Source organism: Episyrphus balteatus, chromosome 1 (assembly GCF_945859705.1).
Source record: "Episyrphus balteatus chromosome 1, idEpiBalt1.1, whole genome shotgun sequence".
Classification (NCBI taxonomy): Eukaryota; Metazoa; Arthropoda; class Insecta; order Diptera; family Syrphidae; genus Episyrphus; species Episyrphus balteatus.
This window is the reverse complement of record NC_079134.1, coordinates 45,330,491-45,350,435: the sequence shown is the minus strand read 5'-3', so window position 1 is coordinate 45,350,435 and position 19,945 is coordinate 45,330,491. Positions and strand designations below refer to the sequence as shown.

Sequence of the window (19,945 nt, the reverse complement as noted above, 5' to 3'; positions counted from 1 at the left end):
GTGGAAATCTATTGCCCATGACCAGCCACCAGTGTACACTGAGGGAAAAAACGCAACGTAAAATGTAAAATGTTCAACGTTGATGCAATGTTGAAAAAACTAACATGAAATATCTTTAAATTATAATTGAAACAACTTAAGAATTTTTTTTATTTTTGTCGGACTTCAGCTTTTGTAGCATTTTATCACCCTTATTTCAAACAGTGAGATAGCACAGTGGTAAAGCATTCACCTAGTGACCCAAGAGTTGTAGGTTCGATCCCCAGCGGCTGCCAGTTTTTTCTTTTTTTTTTTTTTAATAAATTGATGCTTTTTTTCAAAGTTGAAACAACTTTGATTTAAAAATGTTTTATAACGGCAAACCACTTTAAACTAACGATATTTTACTTTGATTTTAAAATTTTCGTCTTCAACGCAAAATCATTCCGAAAAACAGTTGAATCAACGTGGTTTTTGGTTAATTTTAAGTTGTTTTTTACCTCAGTGTAGGAAATACCGTAACCTCAGTTTCAAATTTCGACATGGTTTGCTTAAAAAATTCTAACTTTTCTTTGTAGGCATGGTAGAAATATGATTGAAGCGTCATATAAAAGATGAAATAATGAGCTTTCAAATGATATAAAATTTATTATTAGTTGTCATAAAAAAATTGATTTAATGGTTTTAGAAGAAAAAAAAATTTATTTTTTTTGCTTTTTACATACATTGTTTTGAATAAATTTTTTTTATACTTTTTGCGCATAGTAAAAATTTAAGTATGACTTTGTTCTTTAGGAAAATGTTAAAGCTTTTTAATGGTGTAGTTTTTTTTTGCAAGAAAAATGATTTTTTAAGGTTTCTCTTTTACCACTAGTGAATTGCACACATGATTTTTTATTTTTCTTAAATATCAAGGGGCACGGTAGTGCCCAGCCAAGTTCTCTAGCAACTTTGGCACTACACCCTTATTTACAGGAAACAACTCAGGCCATTTTCGACCCCCCTCTAACTTCCACACCAAAGATGCTAGAAATTTCAAACTCGCTACATTTATTAAGCTTGTCAAAACCAAACTCCTCACAAAATTTAAGCCTCCTACGATGAGTAGTTTCTGAGATATAGGGCTTCAAAAATCGCAAAAACCGTAACTGACTGACTGACTGACTCACTCACTCACTCACTCACTGACAGATCATCAAAATTATGGAGAACTTCCCGTTAACGTAGAAACTTGAAATTTTACACGGTGATAGGGCTTGTGGTGTATACAAAGGGAAAAATCGAAAATTTGAGATTTTCAATTCAGGGGGCGTGGCATCCGCCCATTTCCGCTGAATTATCATCAAATATTATAGAGCACTTCTGATTATCGTAGAATCTTGAAATTTGATAGAATGGTAGAGCTGGTAGTTTGTACAAAGGAAAAAATTTAAAATTTGAGAATTTCAGCCAGGGGGCGTGGCATCCGCCCATTTCCGCTGAATTTTCATTAAATATAATAAAGCACTTCTGATTATCGTAGAATCTTGAAATTTGGTAGAATGGTAGAGCTGGTAGTTTGTACAAGGGAAAAAATTTAAAATTTGACAATTTCAGCCAGGGGGCGTGGCAACCGCCCATTTTCACTGAATTTTCATCAAATATAGAGATTTTCAATTCTACAGCCATACCTTGCAAAAAGTAGTGAAATCACAACAAAAACATTACTGTTAAAAAAGGAGCCAAGTTCTCCTATGTTGAAATAATGCTGGCACAAAAAGTACTGAGATGTAAAAGTGTACCAAGTTCTAAAGTTTGGGTTCAAATTCGTATCAATAAAATTTTGATTGTTTACTTGGCAATTTTTGAAATAACTTTAAAAATCGGTAATTAAAAGAAAAATTGTCGAGAGAACAATCAAAATTTTATTGATACGAATTTGAACCCAAACTTTAGAACTTGGTACACTTTTACATCTCAGTACTTTTTGTGCCAGCATAATTTCAACATAGGAGAACTTGGCTCCTTTTTTAACAGTAATGTTTTTGTTGTGATTTATATTTTTGGAAAGGAGCCGATGAATTTTTGAAAATTAGCTTTATGTGCTGATAAAAATTTCTTAAGAATGGCATTCCGTTATTATTATTATTTTTTTTTTTTTGAAAAATGTTTAAATATTTACAACTATTCATATAAAAAAAATTCCAAAAATTCTTTGGTATACCTATACAGTAAATTAATTAGCATACTGCTTTTGAAGGTAAGCAAAGCTTTTATATTCTAAGGATTAAAAATTGATAAAACTTTTCAAATAAGTTTGTTTATCTAAATATCCGTGTTACCGAGTTCAGGCATATTCTTGTATGTTCAACACTAACAATACAGGGTTTCTAATTCAGAAATATTAAATTACCAAAATCCATCATTTGTAATACATTTTGTAACAACTTTAACTGACAGTTTGCTCAAACATTGGAAAGTTTTATAAAACCTCAAAATTATTGTAATACTACGAAATATTACGCATACACCCCAGTGACCCACTTCATAATAAATAATTTAATTGCATTATATTTGGCAATTCAATTCCAGTTTTGTTTTTAGTTGAGATATTTAAAAGAAATGAGATATTTATCATTATGATGGCTGTTATTAAAAACAATTAGGTAACTAATAGGTTATTAATAAAACCAAATAAAGAATGCTTATTTATTTGACTCGGTGTCGAAATTATGTAGAATTTTAAGAACATATTAAAAAAAAAAAAAAAAACAAATCCTTTAATATTAAAATTATATCTTATTTGAAGCTTATCCCCCTAAACTACAATGAGTATTGTTTATATAAATAATATGTACTTACTGAAAAGCTATCATTGTTATATTGACAATAGCAATGTTGTAAATGGCGTACGATATTAAACGGGCTTCATTGTACAAGGATTCTGCATTCCGTACGTTATAACAAACTCGAATGCCCCAAGCCAAAAACAAAACTTCACCGATTGCCAAGCTGTGGTCCCACCAATTGTACGAACATTGTTTGAATTTTAATTTATCCTGGTCGTGAATCTGTGAAAATATAAAAATAAAAAAAAAAATACATAGAATCAAAATGAAACAATTTTTTTTTTTTTTTTGAAGAGTTATATAATGGTGCAATACAAATCGTATAGAAAACTGTTTAGGTTATTTAAAATACGAAACACTTGTAATATTGCTTTCGGATGCACGTGACCTACTTTAAGAATTTTTCAATAAGTATCTAAGAATGGGATTTAAAAAAAGAAAAAAATCCATTTAATTAAAAAAATATCTCATGGCTTTGAAGATAACGTTGCCATATGCTCGAGGTAAATTTGTAAATTTGCTTGTGAAATCAATATAACGTATTAACAAGACAAAAACAACACAACAAAGTTTCCAGGAGAAGATCAAATATATTACCTGAAGGGCTGTTTCATAATCCTTATACAAAGACATGTGTTAACATAATATGTTTGTATATATTTCACAAAAAAAAAAAAGGAGGAAGTATCTTTGACAATATAATCTTTGTTTGAATTTGAATATGTATATGCTTCAAGTAAGCTATTAATGTTTATGATTTTGGAGACACTTGTGAATTTTCTCAAGACAATTTGAAGAAACTTTTTTTCTGAAATCTATCTTCTTCTTCTTATAGATAGAGTGATAAAATTTACATTTTCCAATAGAATGAATAATCGAGAATGTAGAATACCTTTGGAAAGGAAGCACGTGCTTTACAAATAACTGATTCCTTGTACATGTATTTTTTTAAATAAAATGTATCCTTTTTTAATAAATTGTGAAATTTATACATTGTAAAGTTAAAAAATGTTTGAGTGATTAAGTATAAGATAAAATATCAGGCAAATGACGCTTCAGACGCTTCTTGGCGCTTGGAATGAAGGGCCAAATTCATCCAAATAGATGAGGAAGGTTCACCGTAGTCTCCGATGTGATAAACGCAATCACCAAGAAGCAGAAGATAGCGCAAATTAGTGAGATACAGAATTCCTTATAGCAATAGTGGCAAAATTATTTTAACCAGCTGCTAAATGGTGATGAAGTTAATAAAACTACAAACGAGTAGCCAGAATAAGAATAATCTAGAAATCGTGGAGCCGGGGGAAAGTTTGCTTGATGAGTGAAACCTAAGTCTAAAGCCTTTTATAGGTTTAATTGGACTTCATCAGAAGGGTTTCAAAGGTCGAAAGGCTACCATTGACCAGACATTCACACTAAGCTTAGAGAAAACCTGGGAATTGTACATCAATATACACAACCTTTATATTGTATTCAAAGCTCCATATCAAAGCGCAAATAGACTGAAGCTGTATCGTGTCACATTCTGTTTTAGTATACTTACTAAAATGATACGCCTTATTAGTATGATGCTGGAGAATTTTCACTGTTCCTTGAATATTGGAGGAGACTCACCCAAAACATTTACACATTTTTTTTGCTGTTTTCGAAGCAATATTATGGCGTAATGTAAACTTTTTCAACTAAACTATTCACGGTTTATAAAAGAACTTATTTTTTTCTTTCAAATTCAGTTTCAATCTCCTCAATATCTCTTTTCTTATTCGAGATACATATATCTAAATTTAAATAAGTTAAGTAGGTTTGGCATATCTTACCATAGAGAAATTGATCATTAAAAACTCATATTTTTTCTCCCAAGAACAAAAGTATACTTTTCTAATAGATTTTAGTGTGCTGATTTTGAATCCGAATTCAAAAAAATTCGATCAGACTCGTGTTTTTGAGATTAGTAGTTTTTTTGAGATTTTTTAACCAAATTTATTTTTAATTAAAAAAAAAATTATTTGAAGGAGAAAAAAAAGATAAATTTTGCAGACCAGTGTAATTATCTTGAATTTGTTGTTGCTATCGACATAATGGGAAGAACCAAGCGAGTTGTCATTTGTGAGTCGATTCTCAGCATCTGTATTCTTAAAAATTTTGGTTAAACTTGAGAGGCGTGTAGTGGAAGCAGTCATCTACGAAAGCGATTCACGGAATATTGGTATCAGGAAAGTTCCCATCAGAAATGATTGAAATTACGAAAGATGCTTTGAGTTGGCAATTTCTTTGATAAGAATCTAAAACAGTGCCTGGAGTTTAGACTCAGAATTCAATTACTTTAAGTTTAAAAATCAAAAGATCAAATTAATTTATTGATATTAATGTTATTGACACATGCAAACCTACGTATGCATTTATATTATACATAACTTAAAAAAAAAAAACTCATAAGATAATTGAACATTATTTTATATTAATTCAAAGCCAATAACACAAAGACCCAAAACTCAAAAATAGCCTGAAGCTAAACAAAATTACAGAATTTTCTTCCTTTTGTATAATAAGACATTCCAATTCGGTCACAAAAAGCAATTTAATTATTATTATAATAATGCGATCATATTTAAACTAAAATGCCATAGGGAATTAAATTGAATTCCGAAACACACACAAAGATGAGAAAATTTCGAAAATTGCCTCTTTATATTAATTTAATTATTATTATATAATTTATTTGTTTGACAAATTTATGCACCTTTATGTATCTTTAAATTGTGTTTGAATGTTAAGCTTCTGGCTTACCTACTTCGTACTTTTATATTATGTATTATAAAGTCCAAAAACCTGATAACACATATACAAAATAATCCAATTACTCTATCAGACAGAGTAATTCATCAAATTATCTGATGTTGTTCCTGCTGACTTTTGTCCCAGAAACATACTCAATTATATTCAATGCAATGGCGAGAAGGTATTTGTAAGTGTGTGCAGTAGTTACATAAAGCCAAGAAATCATTCCATCACCATCAGACATCAATCTATATTATTATATAGGTACATTATGTGGTATATCTTCTACCCTCTGGCAATATACCCGGCTAACACCTCATCTAGCAGAAATACAACACTTTCCATTATTTACTGTAGAAACACTCTGAATCAGTCAACTTTAATCGAATGTCCAGCAGAAATTTTGTGTTATTAGTAAAATTTGAACCAATCAATGTTGCTCTCATAGATAAGTTTTAAACTTCATATTAAGAAAGTCTTAAGCATAATTTCTGAAAAAAGTTCTGACGTCATCTAAGTTTGGATGAAGTTTCAAACAGGGGTTGTTCGATGTAAAATGGTTCGGTGTAAAATCTTATCATAGCCGAACAAATTTTGTCACTAATTCATACATTTTACTTCGAAGAAACAAAAAGCTCCTTCAAGTGCAAATTCAGATTTTTTATTTTTTATCAGAAAACAGGTTACCAAATGCATTTTTCCGAACAGTTTTCCGAATACATAGGTACTTTTCCAGGTAGGGTAAAAGCGGGTGAGATGGCGCGGCGGGGGAGATGGCACACTTTAAATATCTTTTACAATTATTGCTCTAAAAATGTATGAAAAATATTTTTAGCTTTCTTTAAATATTTTAAATCGAAGTAGCCAGTATTCGTTTCTTTATCTGTGATACAAAAATAAAAAAAATTTAAAAGCAAATCATGTGATGATTTTTTTCGAATTTTTTTTTCGCCCTTTTTTTTTTTTTTGTTCCGATATTTTGTGAGTCGTTGGGATCTTAGATGCCCTTGATACACCAATACATACAAGAGGGTATAAGTTATGCATTGCGTCTGAAATCTGAGCTCTAGTTCTATCTGCTTTTTATGGGTGCTTACGAATATGAATTATCCGCAAAAAGGTGAGATGGCGCAGTTTTTTGCGGGTGAAATGGCGCATCCCCTACTAGAATTTTTTAATTGAGTATAGTGTTAGCATGTGCCATAACACCCTCGAAATATTTTTTTTAAGTAATTCAGCCAAGTTCAAAATTCAAAATTTATTTATTGCAATCTATTATACGGCATGCATTGGTGCTTGACTCCTTCACATCGTTCAACCATTTGTGCAATATATTTGGCAATAGAAACCTAGAACAAACTCATGCGCCATCTACCCCACCCTATAGGGGGAGATGGATTTTTTTAAACTTTTTTTCTATATTAATTTAAAAACATAAATTTAAAATATAAAATTCTGTAAAACAAACAATACGTTGGATATTGAATATAGAACATTTTTGCATTGTTAGAAATATGAAATGTGGTTTACTTTGAAAAATATGACAAAAACAAAAAAGGTATGCCATCTCACCCGCTTTTACCCTAGAGATAACATTAAATCCAGGCACAAAAAAAAATTCTTTCTTTTTGAAAATGGCTTCCATTTGATAAAAATTTGATTTTCTTGTATTAAAAAAAAAGAAAAGTTATAATTTAGGTGCAAAGGAATTAATTTTTGATTAAATTTTCATATATATTAATGCTTTTTACATTTTAATGTTTTGTATATAAAACTAATACATTTTAATTTTTTGTATTTGAAATTAATAAAAAAAATTATTAAAAAACTGTTTAATGAAATCGCAATATTAAAAATAATTTTTGTTTTGAAAAAGGCCTTATTCCAAAGGTTGTAATAAAAACTACTACAGAATTTTTAACCGTGTATTATAAGCGAAATAAGTTTTTGTATAGAGGATAGGAATAATTGCTTAACTTAATTTCTTCTAAAAAATCATAGAAACATTTCGAGGTTTATGATGAGCTTAGGACTCAAGGCTGCAAAGACGAACAAGGAATCATCGCAGTTTAAATGACGAATTTAATTTCAAATTGAATGTAACGTGTACTTTTCGAAACCAGAGTAAGAATTTGGAAGTTTAGTCATTCATTTCTTGTAATGTTCCCACAGACTTGGGGATAAAATACCAAGCTTTAATCCGGCAGACCTCTGAATTATGAAAGAAGACATTATTACACTTATTTTAACATCATTGCAACAAAATTTTTGTCTAATTTTTCTCGTATTTTGATATTTTTTAAAATAAATTGTATAGATAAAAACAAATAGCTTAAAAAATGTGATGTCAGAAAGGTTATTAGATTAATCTTTGATTTGATACCAACAAAAAAGGACCTAAACAATACAATCACGTTCAGCGCTTCTAGCCTTAAAACAGGCCACTACATAATAAAACTGGGCAAGTTTGACCCAGAGCCCCTCTGAATTTTTAAAATTGACGATATAAGGTACCTTAAATTTGACACTAAATATCGTCTTTCAGCTCTACACACTTTTATAAGTTCAAAATCTTCGAAACGTGATGTTATAAATTTTGTTTGACTTCGGATTTGAATTTAGAATATAAAAATCTATCGAAAAAATATATTTTGGTTCAGCGAAATAATAAATACTCAGTTTTATTGAACATTGAAATTTTTCATTACATCATCTTTTAGAATATTTTACTCTTAAACACAGATGGCAACCATTTAACATTCAATTTTTTTTATGAACAATAAATAGGAGCGATGCCAAAATTGTGCTAAAGAAATTTATGAAGTAACGTGAAAAAAAAATCATAAAAAGGGTTTCGCTAATTTGGCACTTTTTGGACTTTGTTTTCAAAATTTTTGAATTTTTTGAACCAATGCATCTTAAATCTAAGATCGAGCACGTTGTTGACATGAATTAAGTGAATTTCTAGCATATGTGTAGGTATATACTGTTTTGAAAAAGAAAAATCTATCTAACCGCTTATTCTTGCCGCCATTTTGGAGCTTTTCCGTATTCTCCATCCTTAAGTGTACCAAATTTCATGATATTTCGTCAAGAAATTTCTTTGCAAATGAATTTTGGCGCCAAAGGAACCACTGTGAGCCTGTGCGTCTTCATTTCCACCTGTACATGAAGCTGCAAACGAATGGACGGATTTTTTGAAATTTGGTACAGATGATTTTTGAGTAATTTCCAAGATTGATTTTTTTTTTTTTTTATTATCTCACCTCGGATAATAAGAAACTGAAATTTTCTTTAACACTGTTCTTACGATTTCGGTTTAATTGTACATAATGGTGTACAATTTACATAGGTAATCACCTTTGTTATTCTAATCAAATTGCGTTTTTAGTTTTTCTCAAAAAAAAATTCGGATAATGGAAATATGGACATTTTTTGCGAAAACTGACATTTTGTTTATTTACAAATATCTCGTTAATGTACCTAAGAAGTATAAACCGATTTTATTCAAACCAGGCACACAGATAACAAACATTTTTTTTTAAGTTTTGTTCGTGATCGTAAAAATCGTAAAAATTTCACTTTTAAGCTAATATTTATGTACCTACTTTTTATCATAAGAGCAAGTACGTGTGACCCAGTCGTGCATTTTATTTTATTTTATTTCATAGAATTTGTATACATTTATCAAATCCGTCATAGTTTCTGAGTTATTCTGAACATAATAATTAAAGAGTGTCAAGTGTCTTAAGTGATCAAAGGCATGCTGGCTAAGGTCCCTTATAAACTCAATTGTTCCTTTTTCCTTTCCCTCATAACCGGTCTCTTCCACGTCCCTTACTTTGGCGGACACTTTTTGGCGGAATCAAAAAAAATTTATCTCATTAATTGTAGCTAATTAAATGCTAATTTGTTGCGCAAACCAAAAATTTGTAGCTCGCATAGTTTTTGAATTATTGAATTTTCCGCTAAGATAAACCTGAAGTTAGCGGACAAAATCTGAAATGATTGAAATTAATAAGTTTAGTTGACCTCCAAATTTGTAGCTTTTTAAATGCTTTTCAATTACATAAACTTGGTTTTTGTAGCTTGAACAGTTTTTGTGTTATTCAAAATTCCGCTAAAATAAGACTGAAGTTAGCGGACGAAAGTAGAAAAATTAATATTTTTTTGATGCCCGAAATTGTAGCTAATTAAATGCTAATTTGTTGCACAAATTTAAAAAAGACGAAAATTTAAAAAAGTCTTTCTTAAATTTTCGTCCGTTGGTACAGCGAACAGGAAGTGCACTTTTTAAACTTCAAATTGGAATAGAAAATGACTGAGAGGAGCTACAAAATTAATTTTAGCGCAACAAATTAGCATTTAATTAGCTACAATTTTGGGCATCAAAAAAATATTAATTTTCCTACTTTCGTCCGCTAACTTCAGTCTTATTTTAGCGGAATTTTGAATAACAAAAAAAAAAAAAAACTGTTCAAGCTACAAAAACCAAGTTTATTTAATTGAAAAGCATTTAAAAAGCTACAAATTTGGAGGTCAACTAAACTTATTAATTTCAATCATTTCAGATTTTGTCCGCTAACTTCAGGTTTATCTTAGCGGAAAATTCAATAATTCAAAAACTATGCGAGCTACAAATTTTTGGTTTGCGCAACAAATTAGCATTTAATTAGCTACAATTAATGAGATAAATTTTTTTTGATTCCGCCACAAAGTGTCCGCCAAAGTAAGGGACGTGTCTCTTCCAGAGCTTTTTTTTAAATCTCAATCCATATGCAAAATACCTATTAAAACCCTGTTACCTTAAATTTTAGAGTACCTACTGTGTCCTCCAACTCTAAGTCCTACATAATTTGGTTACCAAATTGTTCCACGAAAACGAGATGTGTAAAAAAAATGTACCATATACCTCAATCAAGCTAACCGGTGTGTATGTGAATTTATGCATATCGAATATTACACACGACCGACAGCAGGCAAGCCATCAGCACTAGAAAACATGTTGGCCAGGAAAGTAAGGCAAGACCACAAATGTTGTTTGCTATTGTAATTTATCGATTTATATGAAATAAAATCCAAGAGAGAAGAGACTGTATGGGTTTCCTCCTGGAAATTCCCATCTGGGAACTCATTCTTCCGCATCGGGATTCTTGTTTCTACGAAACACAAACTACCACTATAGAACTACCTACACACAAAGATACCCTTATCCAAGCTATATTTGAATATGGCAGCTCCACGTGAGACACTCACTCCACAAGGACATATCCACCAAAACACGGGTCCTTTAACTAAATTGAGCACAAAGTGTGCAAGTCAACGTGCCAGTTATAATTACGTGTTGCTACAAAACGTTGTTGTGCTAATATTCTATTACGAGTGGCTTTATTGCTTTTGATCAACTTATTGTTATTACCTTGCGAATTTGTCAACTTTGGTTTCGCCCGCCTTAATCAAAACTCTAGAAGGGGGAGACCCTTATACAAAAAAGCTTCTGGCCATTGTTTTAATTGCGTCACAAAAATAAATTTAACAAAACTTTTTGATATTAAATGAATAAAGTTTATGAGAATAGAGGAGCCCTCTCCTGTTTTTACGATAAGTGCCTTTATAATTTCAGAAAGGACGAAAATAATAACCATGACAAAAAAAAACTTACAACTTCTGCAAATGGAGTCGCAGAAATAGTCCAAGTTCCTAAATAAATTAACATCACCAAAAGTATAGGAACCATCCATTGAAGAAGCTGCTGATCGGTTAGTTTGACTTTGTGAGCTGACTTCACTCGATATGTCAAGGACACTCTAATGGCATGGAAATAAAGAAAAATGATAGAAGACAGATTAATGGATTTATGGAACAAAAGAGGAGGAATATTTGTTATTTCTTTTTTTTTTTTTTAAAGCTTGGTAAGATAGGTTGAATGTTGAAACGTACCTCCATGTTTTCATTAGTAATGAAGTGTATGTTATGCAGAAACCCATGTGTCGAGTCCATTTTGTGGCAACACACCAGTAAGTATCGAGTATTGGAAATATCGCTGCCATCTGAAAGAGTGAAAAAAAAAACATAAATTAATTTATTGCAAGGAATTAAGTCAGCTTAAGGAATATTGTATATTGCAAAAGAGGTCGTAAAAGCTTGTATGTAACTGTAAATAATATAAAGTTCTTATCAATCGTTCAGCTTTAAAGGTCACTTGTACGAAAGGTTTTTGACATCAATAATATAATCATTGATTTATACATTAAAAACTATCAGTGGTGACAAATAGTCGTATTAAGATTTATGATGTCAGTACAGATATGATCACAAACTTAATTCTCTCCGGAATGAGAAATTTTATCCCGAATAGGGCTAAAACAATCAAACCGAAAGAGAATTCGTGGTTTGATTCGAGCTGTAAAGAGGTTATCAGGGAAAAAGAGGTAATGTTCCGTTATTATAAAGCCAACCCCACTGAGGAAAAACCCCACTAGAAAGACCAGCAACGCCCATATTCGACGAATCAAATTTTTGCATGAGCAAAAATTAAGACAAAAAATACTACAGTGTCCCACAGGTAGTAAAAATTTTTGGTCATTTGTGAAAAATATTCGAAACTCTACAACATCTTCGGTTCCAACGCTCGTTTACAATGACACTCCTTTTGTTAGTTCTCTTGAGAAAGCCAACCTTCTTCACTCTGCCAATTCAACGTTAACAGAAAGTGTCATGACTCCTCCTTCACTTGAGCGAGTAAATAGTTTTATGGGACCTATCTTTTTTCGTACTCGTGCACTGGCAAGAGTTCTTAAAGACCTTGACATACACAAATCCGCTGGCCGGGATAGTATCCCTCCCATAGTTCTGAAGAGGTGTTCTTCTAAGCTGGCAAAACCACTGCGTAAGCTTTTCCATCTGTCCTACTCAACAGGTCTCTTTCCGAGTGGATGGAGAACAGCATTTGTCCAGCCTGTCCCTAAAAAAGGCGAATCTTCTTCACCCTCTAACTATCGTCCGATTGCACTTACGTGACGTCCCTTCTTTCCAAGGTCATGGAAACGCTGATTAATTTCCAGCTTAAGAAATATCTTGAAGAACGGAAACTTCTTAATGACCGGCAGTATGGCTTTCGTAGCAATAGATCCACTGGTGATTTGATGGTTTATCTCACCGATCAGTGGAACAAATCTTTACATCGTTTTGGAGAAAGTAAGATTGTTGCGCTTGATATTTCAAAGGCATTTGATAGAGTTTGGCATCAAGCTCTCTTTTAGAAAATGCTTGCATTCGGTATTGATGAATCTCTTCTTCGTTGGATTAGAAATTACCTTTCGAACCGTTCAATTCAAGTCGTTTTGGATGGATTCAAGTCTGAAACCCACAATATAAACGCTGGTGTGCCCCAGGGCTCCGTTTTGTCTCCGACTCTCTTTCTCATTTTCATTAATGATTTGCTCTCTGAAACTTCTAATCCATTAAATTGTTTCGCAGATGATAGTACCCTCAGCTTTTCATATTCGTTTGAAGATTCACACCCATGTCCTTCGGATGTGGAACTCCAACGGCAAAATATGATAAGCTCATTAAATTCTGATCTCGAATGCATTGTCCAATGGGGAATAAGAAACCGCGTAGAATTTAATGCTTCTAAAACACAATGCTGCTTACTATCATTAAAACGAAACCTTTCCCCTTTGCCACTATCCATGAGTGGTACTTGCATCGAGGAAACTGATCAGCTTTCGATTCTAGGTATGTCCATTATAAACCACCTTTTGTGGAATGAGCACATATTCGATGTAGCCAAAAATTCTGCGAAATGCTTAGGTTTCCTCCGAAGATGTAAGAAATATTTCACCCGTTCTGATCTGGCTATAATTTATAAAGCATATATTCGTCCAAAGCTCGAGTATAATTCCCATATCTGGGCAGGTGCTCCTAAGACCCACTTGAGTTATTTGGATAGAATTCAAAATAGAGCTTTTAAAATGATAGGTGATAGGTCCATTACTGGTACAATCCCACCTCTTGAGCACCGCCGGAATGTATCATGCCTGTCCTTATTTTATAGGTACTTTTTTTAAAAATGTTCTAATGAAATAGCTAGCTGCATTCTTCCCCTTAAACAATTCAACCGTGATACTAGTAGATACTAGAGGGATTTATGAAGAAGATTGAATTTCGGGCAAACGGTTATGTGTAACTTAGTGCTTTATGTTCCACTTAAATAGTTAAGTATCGTATGAGCAAATGGGCCTTAATAGAAATAAAACAATTGAAAAATAAAACATTTTTCAAAAAAAAGTTGCCATCTTAACGAAAATAAATCAACTGTTAAAAACAAAATTTTAGAAAAAAATCAGCAAACTGATTTCGGAAAACTAATTTTTCAAACAAAATTTGGAGGTTTTTCTAAAAGACAAAAAATGTGTGTTTCGAAGAATGTAGGTACTTATTTTTCAATTTACGGTTGCTAAAACGCTGTATTGAAATTGATTGAACAGTTTACCAGTAATTTAGAAATGAAGAAAATGGTGTTGTGACAGGTCACAGGTACCTTTAACAACGGATCCAAAAATATTTTTATCACTTTGAAAGAACACACTGTTACTTAACTCACACAATATTTAATTAAAATCTATATAGGTAGCCGTTTTTGAGAAAAGTCAGTTTTTTTCATATTGATCATATGTCAGGTAACATTTATTGTGGTCCTGAAAATAAAATTTCAATTTCGTCTAGCGATGAACACGACCTCAATTTTCAAATGTATTTGTGCCAAAAAATATATAGCACTTATGCTAACATTAAAGATAATAGATTCATCTGTATGAAAGAGATTCCCGTTCATTTAGCACGTCAACTACATCGCCGGAAGGGTTCGGACTTTACTTCGATCGAAGTAGATTTACTTCAATTTTGTGAAAAAAATAAAATCTACTTCTATTTTTTGATTGAAAAATATTTTTCAAATAATAAATTTGGAGAAAGGGATTTAACTTCAATTTTAAATCTGGTCGAGGCATTGAGAAAAAAAGCTCAACTGAAATTTCAAAACATGAATGAAGGTCAATTATTCTTCGAATTCAAGATATAAATAAAGTTTATCAAAGTAATTTTGACTAATTTTGAAGAATTCCTGATCAAAAATTTGTTAGATTAGATTTGCTAAATTAACCGTTATACCCCAAAGCACCGTTACAACCACTAGATGAGAAAGTTTTTTTGGAAAAGATCATAATAAATAAGTAAAGAAAAATAATTTTGTTGAAAAATAATTTTTTTAGAATAAATTTTTGTAAAAAATTTTCTGAAAGTTTAATTTTGAAATCTACTTCCGAAATTTTGGATCTACTTCACTTTTTTTTCAAATTTGCTTCTAAATTTTGAAACTGAAGTCCGAACCCTGATCGCCGGTCACGAAGCAAAACATTTGTCTTCACGCAGGTTCCCAGGAACTTTCACGGGTGAACAAAAAATGCAAATTTGTTTAGATTCACGACTACCTTCATTAGTATGTACTAGGCTTTATGGATAAAATGATGTTATCTTAAAAATATTTCTGAAGTTATAATACGTGTGAAAAAGAATTCCAAAATGGGCACCCTTTAGCACATTCGAACGAAAAAGTCATACGATGGTCATCTCATTATATAAAATTTCATCAAAATTACCAAAACTAATTTGATCACACAGTTGAGGTTAAAAAAATGTAGGTACACATGTTTTCGACACTTGACATTTCTGCGATCTATAGTGTCTTTATTATTCTTTTAGACTTTTAAATAAATTTTTGGGTTCAAATTTTTAATCAAACAGTAGGAACAAAACTATCATACAACTAGCAAATAAAATGATGAAAAACTAGATTGACATTAAAATCCCCACCTAACAGCACAGATTTACACACAGGACTTAAATAGCTTATAGTTTAATCAAGTAACTTTGAGGAGATTTTCTTCTTTAAAGTTGCAAGGCGGACAATAAAGAACAACCATTTTTATATTTCATTTCTTACTAACACAAGGAAATTCAATTGTTTTTCAACGTAGTTTTGATCAAAACAGCTTTTCCTAATTTTTGTTCCTTAAATGTACTGGTATCTATGTAGTTAATGTACGAAATGCATTTTGTGCATATTTGATTCAAAATGGTGGATCTAGCTCTCTTGATGTCGAAAATTAATTAATAAGAGTCAATATGAAAAAAATATGTTCACAAATTCGAACGAAATTCATAAATGACCGGATTAACTGTAGTTAAAACACATTCATAAGTCCTACAGAGATGATTTTAAACTCAAATTATGAGCTTTAAAGGCGCAACAGACCATATAAGCCAAAAACAACTCTTTAAAACCTAAAATGAACAAAATTTTGTTTTAATTTTCTTATTTTGTTTTTAATTTTTGACAATGCTTGATACTTGTGTCCGAAAACTTAGGACGTTTATCGGACCATTACCGGCTTCCTCTACAGAATCGACATGGATATTGGATAGTTGATGGATAGAAAAAACTCTATGAAAAAGAACACTTTGACATGGTCTTTTGTATAATCTCAAATTCGAATAGGGGTCAGATACCTTCAATTTATTACTACAGGCCTTAGCGTTTTAGACAAATAAAGCTTTCACTCATTTAAAATTTGCAATTTTCTTCAATTGCCATTTACATATCGCTGGCTGAGAATTATAAGGGTGTATTTTATACCAAATACAAAAAATGAGTTTTATACACCAACATTTTTGTAATTTCAAGGGCTTTCAGATAAATTTTTTAAAAAAATTAGAAAAAAATTAATGGCGACGGTACAGTTAAAAAAGACATAAAAATTTCATGATTTCACATAAATGTATTAATATAATAAGGTTCTATGTTATTCAAATTGCAACATAGAACCCTTTTACTGATTTTTTTCAAACAAAAAAATACATTGATTTAAGTTACATAGAACTTTTTTACGCAAATTTTTCAAAATGTAATCTTATCATTTTTTTTTTAACTAAAGTAAAAATAAAAGATCTTTTGATGTTCCGCTCCATAATTCGTCGTTTTTGACTATCAACTATCAAGTTAGCGGATTTCACTCCAGGGCATTTGCTAAACAGCATAGAATTTTTGTATCTCGTTCTGGGGGTCAATTCCCGATCTGTGAAACTGTGAAGTGATAAGTTTTATCACGTTTTCATAATAAATTCGATTCTTGATTTGTGAAAGAAATAAAACAAATGTCTAAATCTTTTCACATGATAAATTTATTTATCACAACCCAATATTCTTGTGAAAAAAAAAATAAACAAATAAAAAACACAATTAAAAAAAAATTAAACAATCTCAACTACACCCGGATTCGAACCTAGGCCGGTAGAGTAAAAGGCAACCGCCTTACTCACTAGGCTAATTCGACTTCGTTTATCATGAAAACTTTTGTTCATATAAGCTATTTTTCTCAAAAATTAAAGTTTTTTTCATTTAGTACTTTTTAGTACACATCTTATCACATTGAGTTTGAGAATCGCATAAAGGGTTGCCTGTGAAGTGATAAAATGAAAAAACGCTGTGAAAATTGAAATGATATTATTTTTATCATTTCACAGTTTCACAGATCGGGATTTGACCCCCTGTACTCTTTAAACCAAAATATGTACTATCCAACCTTAACTTTTGCAATAATTCATTCGGATTACCAACCTAGATATTCTTACATTATAATTAAATAAGAGTAATGTTTTTTGTGTGCCAAGAATTTCAAGTGATTTTTTGAAAACTTTTTTTTATAATCGAGGTCGGGAATTTCATAGTTCGTATTAATAAACCAAAAGTTCAGGAAACACTTAGATTCCTTAACTTAAAACAAAAGAAGTCAAAACTCAAAAAGTACCTAAAAAGTACTTGCAAACGAGATTCAGCTTTCACCTTAGTACCCAAAGAACAAAAATATTAAACAAAAAATTAACTAACTTTTAGTTGTATTCAGTTGGAAAAAAATTGGCCAAAAATTGAGTATTTTTTTTTTTTTTTTTTTCAAAGGTCGAGATTTTACTCTACTAACCGAAGTGAACTCTTCGTTATTCATCTTTACAATTATACATATTAGTTGATTTCTATTAATAGTTTCATCGAATAAAACTTTTTTTTTTAACTTGAAGCAAATTTACTTACGTTATACATGGAGACAAATAAAGCACTTAGAATCCAGATGATACTCCTCTAAAATCCAATCCTCTTAAATTAATAAGATTTCTAATAAAAATAAGTGAAATTTGTTTAAACTTTTTTTAAATCAAAGTGAACTTCATTTTAACAAGAATTTTCTTCTTAAGAAAATTTAAGTGTAGTTACCTGCTAAAATTGAAATGATTTTTCATTAATTTTAATTGCATTATTATTAAAATTAAAATATTAAACAAACTTCAAATTTTGTTTGGCATACATTTTGCTTTGTAGATGATTGTTTTAAGACGACTGTCTTTTTGACAAAAAACAATGCAAAATTCCGATTGATTTAATACAAATTCTAATTGTTTTTAGCATGTCTTTTTTCTGTGTACCTGATTCAACAAAAGCAAGAATTGTTGTTTTCTATAAATGCAACAACGTGATTTGTGGTATTTTTTTCTGTTATTTAAAATAGAATTTGACTGTTTTGTGCAAAACTTGAATTAAATTAAATTAAATCAAAGTCTATTTCACGATAAAGTCACTTTTTTCATATAAAATCCATTTATTACATGTAAGCTCTTTATAACTATAAGGTTCTATGTTGAACGTAGAACCTTTTTCAATTTTTTTTACAAACTTTTTCTTAAAAAGGTTCTATGTCATTTTTTAAAAATGCTCATAGAATCCTTTTTTCTGGTGAAATCAATGTTTTTTTTCATGGCTTTATGATTTTTTAGGGTCCTTTATAAGATTGCATCAATAATTTACTGCTATGTGACTATTTTATCCAAAAACCAGCCTTAAAAAACTTTGAGATCGATTTTCTCAAAACTAAGGTGAGTTGACATACAAGCCTATAATCCTCAGCCAGCGATATGTACATATAATAATGTTAAACTTAAAGTTCTTTAATTGCGAATCAAATCCTAAATTTTTAGTTAATAACATAAAAGTATAAGGTATACCTGCTTACAATATATACATACGAAAAAAAAAAATGAATATGAGTATTATTATGCCTACAGCCTAAATCTTCTTTGTTCTCAATAAGATCAAGGGGCACGGTAGTGCCCAGCCAAGTTCTCTAGCAACTTTGGCACTACACCCTTATTTACAGGAAACAACTCAGGCCATTTTTGACCCCCCTCTAACTTCCACACCAAAGATGCTAGAAATTTCAAACTCGCTACATTTATTGAGCTTGTCAAAACCAAACTCCTCACAAAATTTCAGCCTTTTACGATGAGTAGTTTCTGAGATATAGGGCTTCAAAAATCGCAAAAACCGTAACTGACTGACTGACTGACTGACTGACTGACTGACTGACTGATTCACTCACTGACAGATCATCAAAATTATGGAGAACTTCCCGTTAACGTAGAAACTTGAAATTTTACACGGTGATAGGGCTTGTGGTTTATACAAAGGGAAAAATCGAAAATTTGAGATTTTCAATTCAGGGGGCGTGGCATCCGCCCATTTCCGCTGAATTATCATAAAATATTATAGAGCACTTCTGATTATCGTAGAATCTTGAAATTTGGTAGAATGGTAGAGCTGGTAGTTTATACAAAGGAAAAAATTTAAAATTTGAGAATTTCAGCCAGGGGGCGTGGCAACCGCCCATTTCCGCCGAATTTTCATTAAATATAATAGAGCACTTCTGATTATCGTAGAATCTTGAAATTTCGTAGAATGGAAGAGCTGGTAGTTTATACAAAGGAAAAAATTTAAAGTTTGAGAATTTCAGCCAGGGGGCGTGGCAACCGCCCATTTTCACTGAATTTTCATCAAATATAGAGATTTTCAATTCTACAGCCATACCTTGCAAAAAGTAGTGAAATCACAACAAAAACATGACTGTTAAAAAAGGAGCCAAGTTCTCCTATGTTGAAATTATGCTGGCACAAAAAGTACTGAGATGTAAAAGTGTACCAAGTTCTAAAGTTTGGGTTCAAATTCGTATCAATAAAATTTTGATTGTTTACTTGGCAATTTTTGAAATAACTTTAAAAATCGGTAATTAAAAGAAAAATTGTCAAGAGAACAATCAAAATTTTATTGATACGAATTTGAACCCAAACTTTAGAACTTGGTACACTTTTACATCTCAGTACTTTTTGTGCCAGCATAATTTCAACATAGGAGAACTTGGCTCCTTTTTTAACAGTCATGTTTTTGTTGTGATAGATATCTTCATGAATACCTA

At 31.1% G+C, this 19,945-nt stretch overlaps 1 protein-coding gene across 2 annotated transcripts in view; it reads right to left on the bottom strand.

Moving 5' to 3' along the window:
* LOC129905914 (probable G-protein coupled receptor CG31760) overlaps positions 1-19,945 on the bottom strand; it is a 135,714-nt gene that overhangs the window by 23,097 nt on the left and 92,672 nt on the right. For both annotated transcript variants that reach the window (XM_055981544.1, XM_055981545.1), the window contains 3 exons: positions 11,526-11,635; positions 11,248-11,392; positions 2,821-3,029 (listed from right to left, as the gene is read on the bottom strand). In XM_055981544.1, coding sequence (XP_055837519.1) covers positions 2,821-3,029; positions 11,248-11,392; positions 11,526-11,635 — 464 coding nt within the window. The remainder of the gene's footprint in view (positions 1-2,820; positions 3,030-11,247; positions 11,393-11,525; positions 11,636-19,945) is intronic.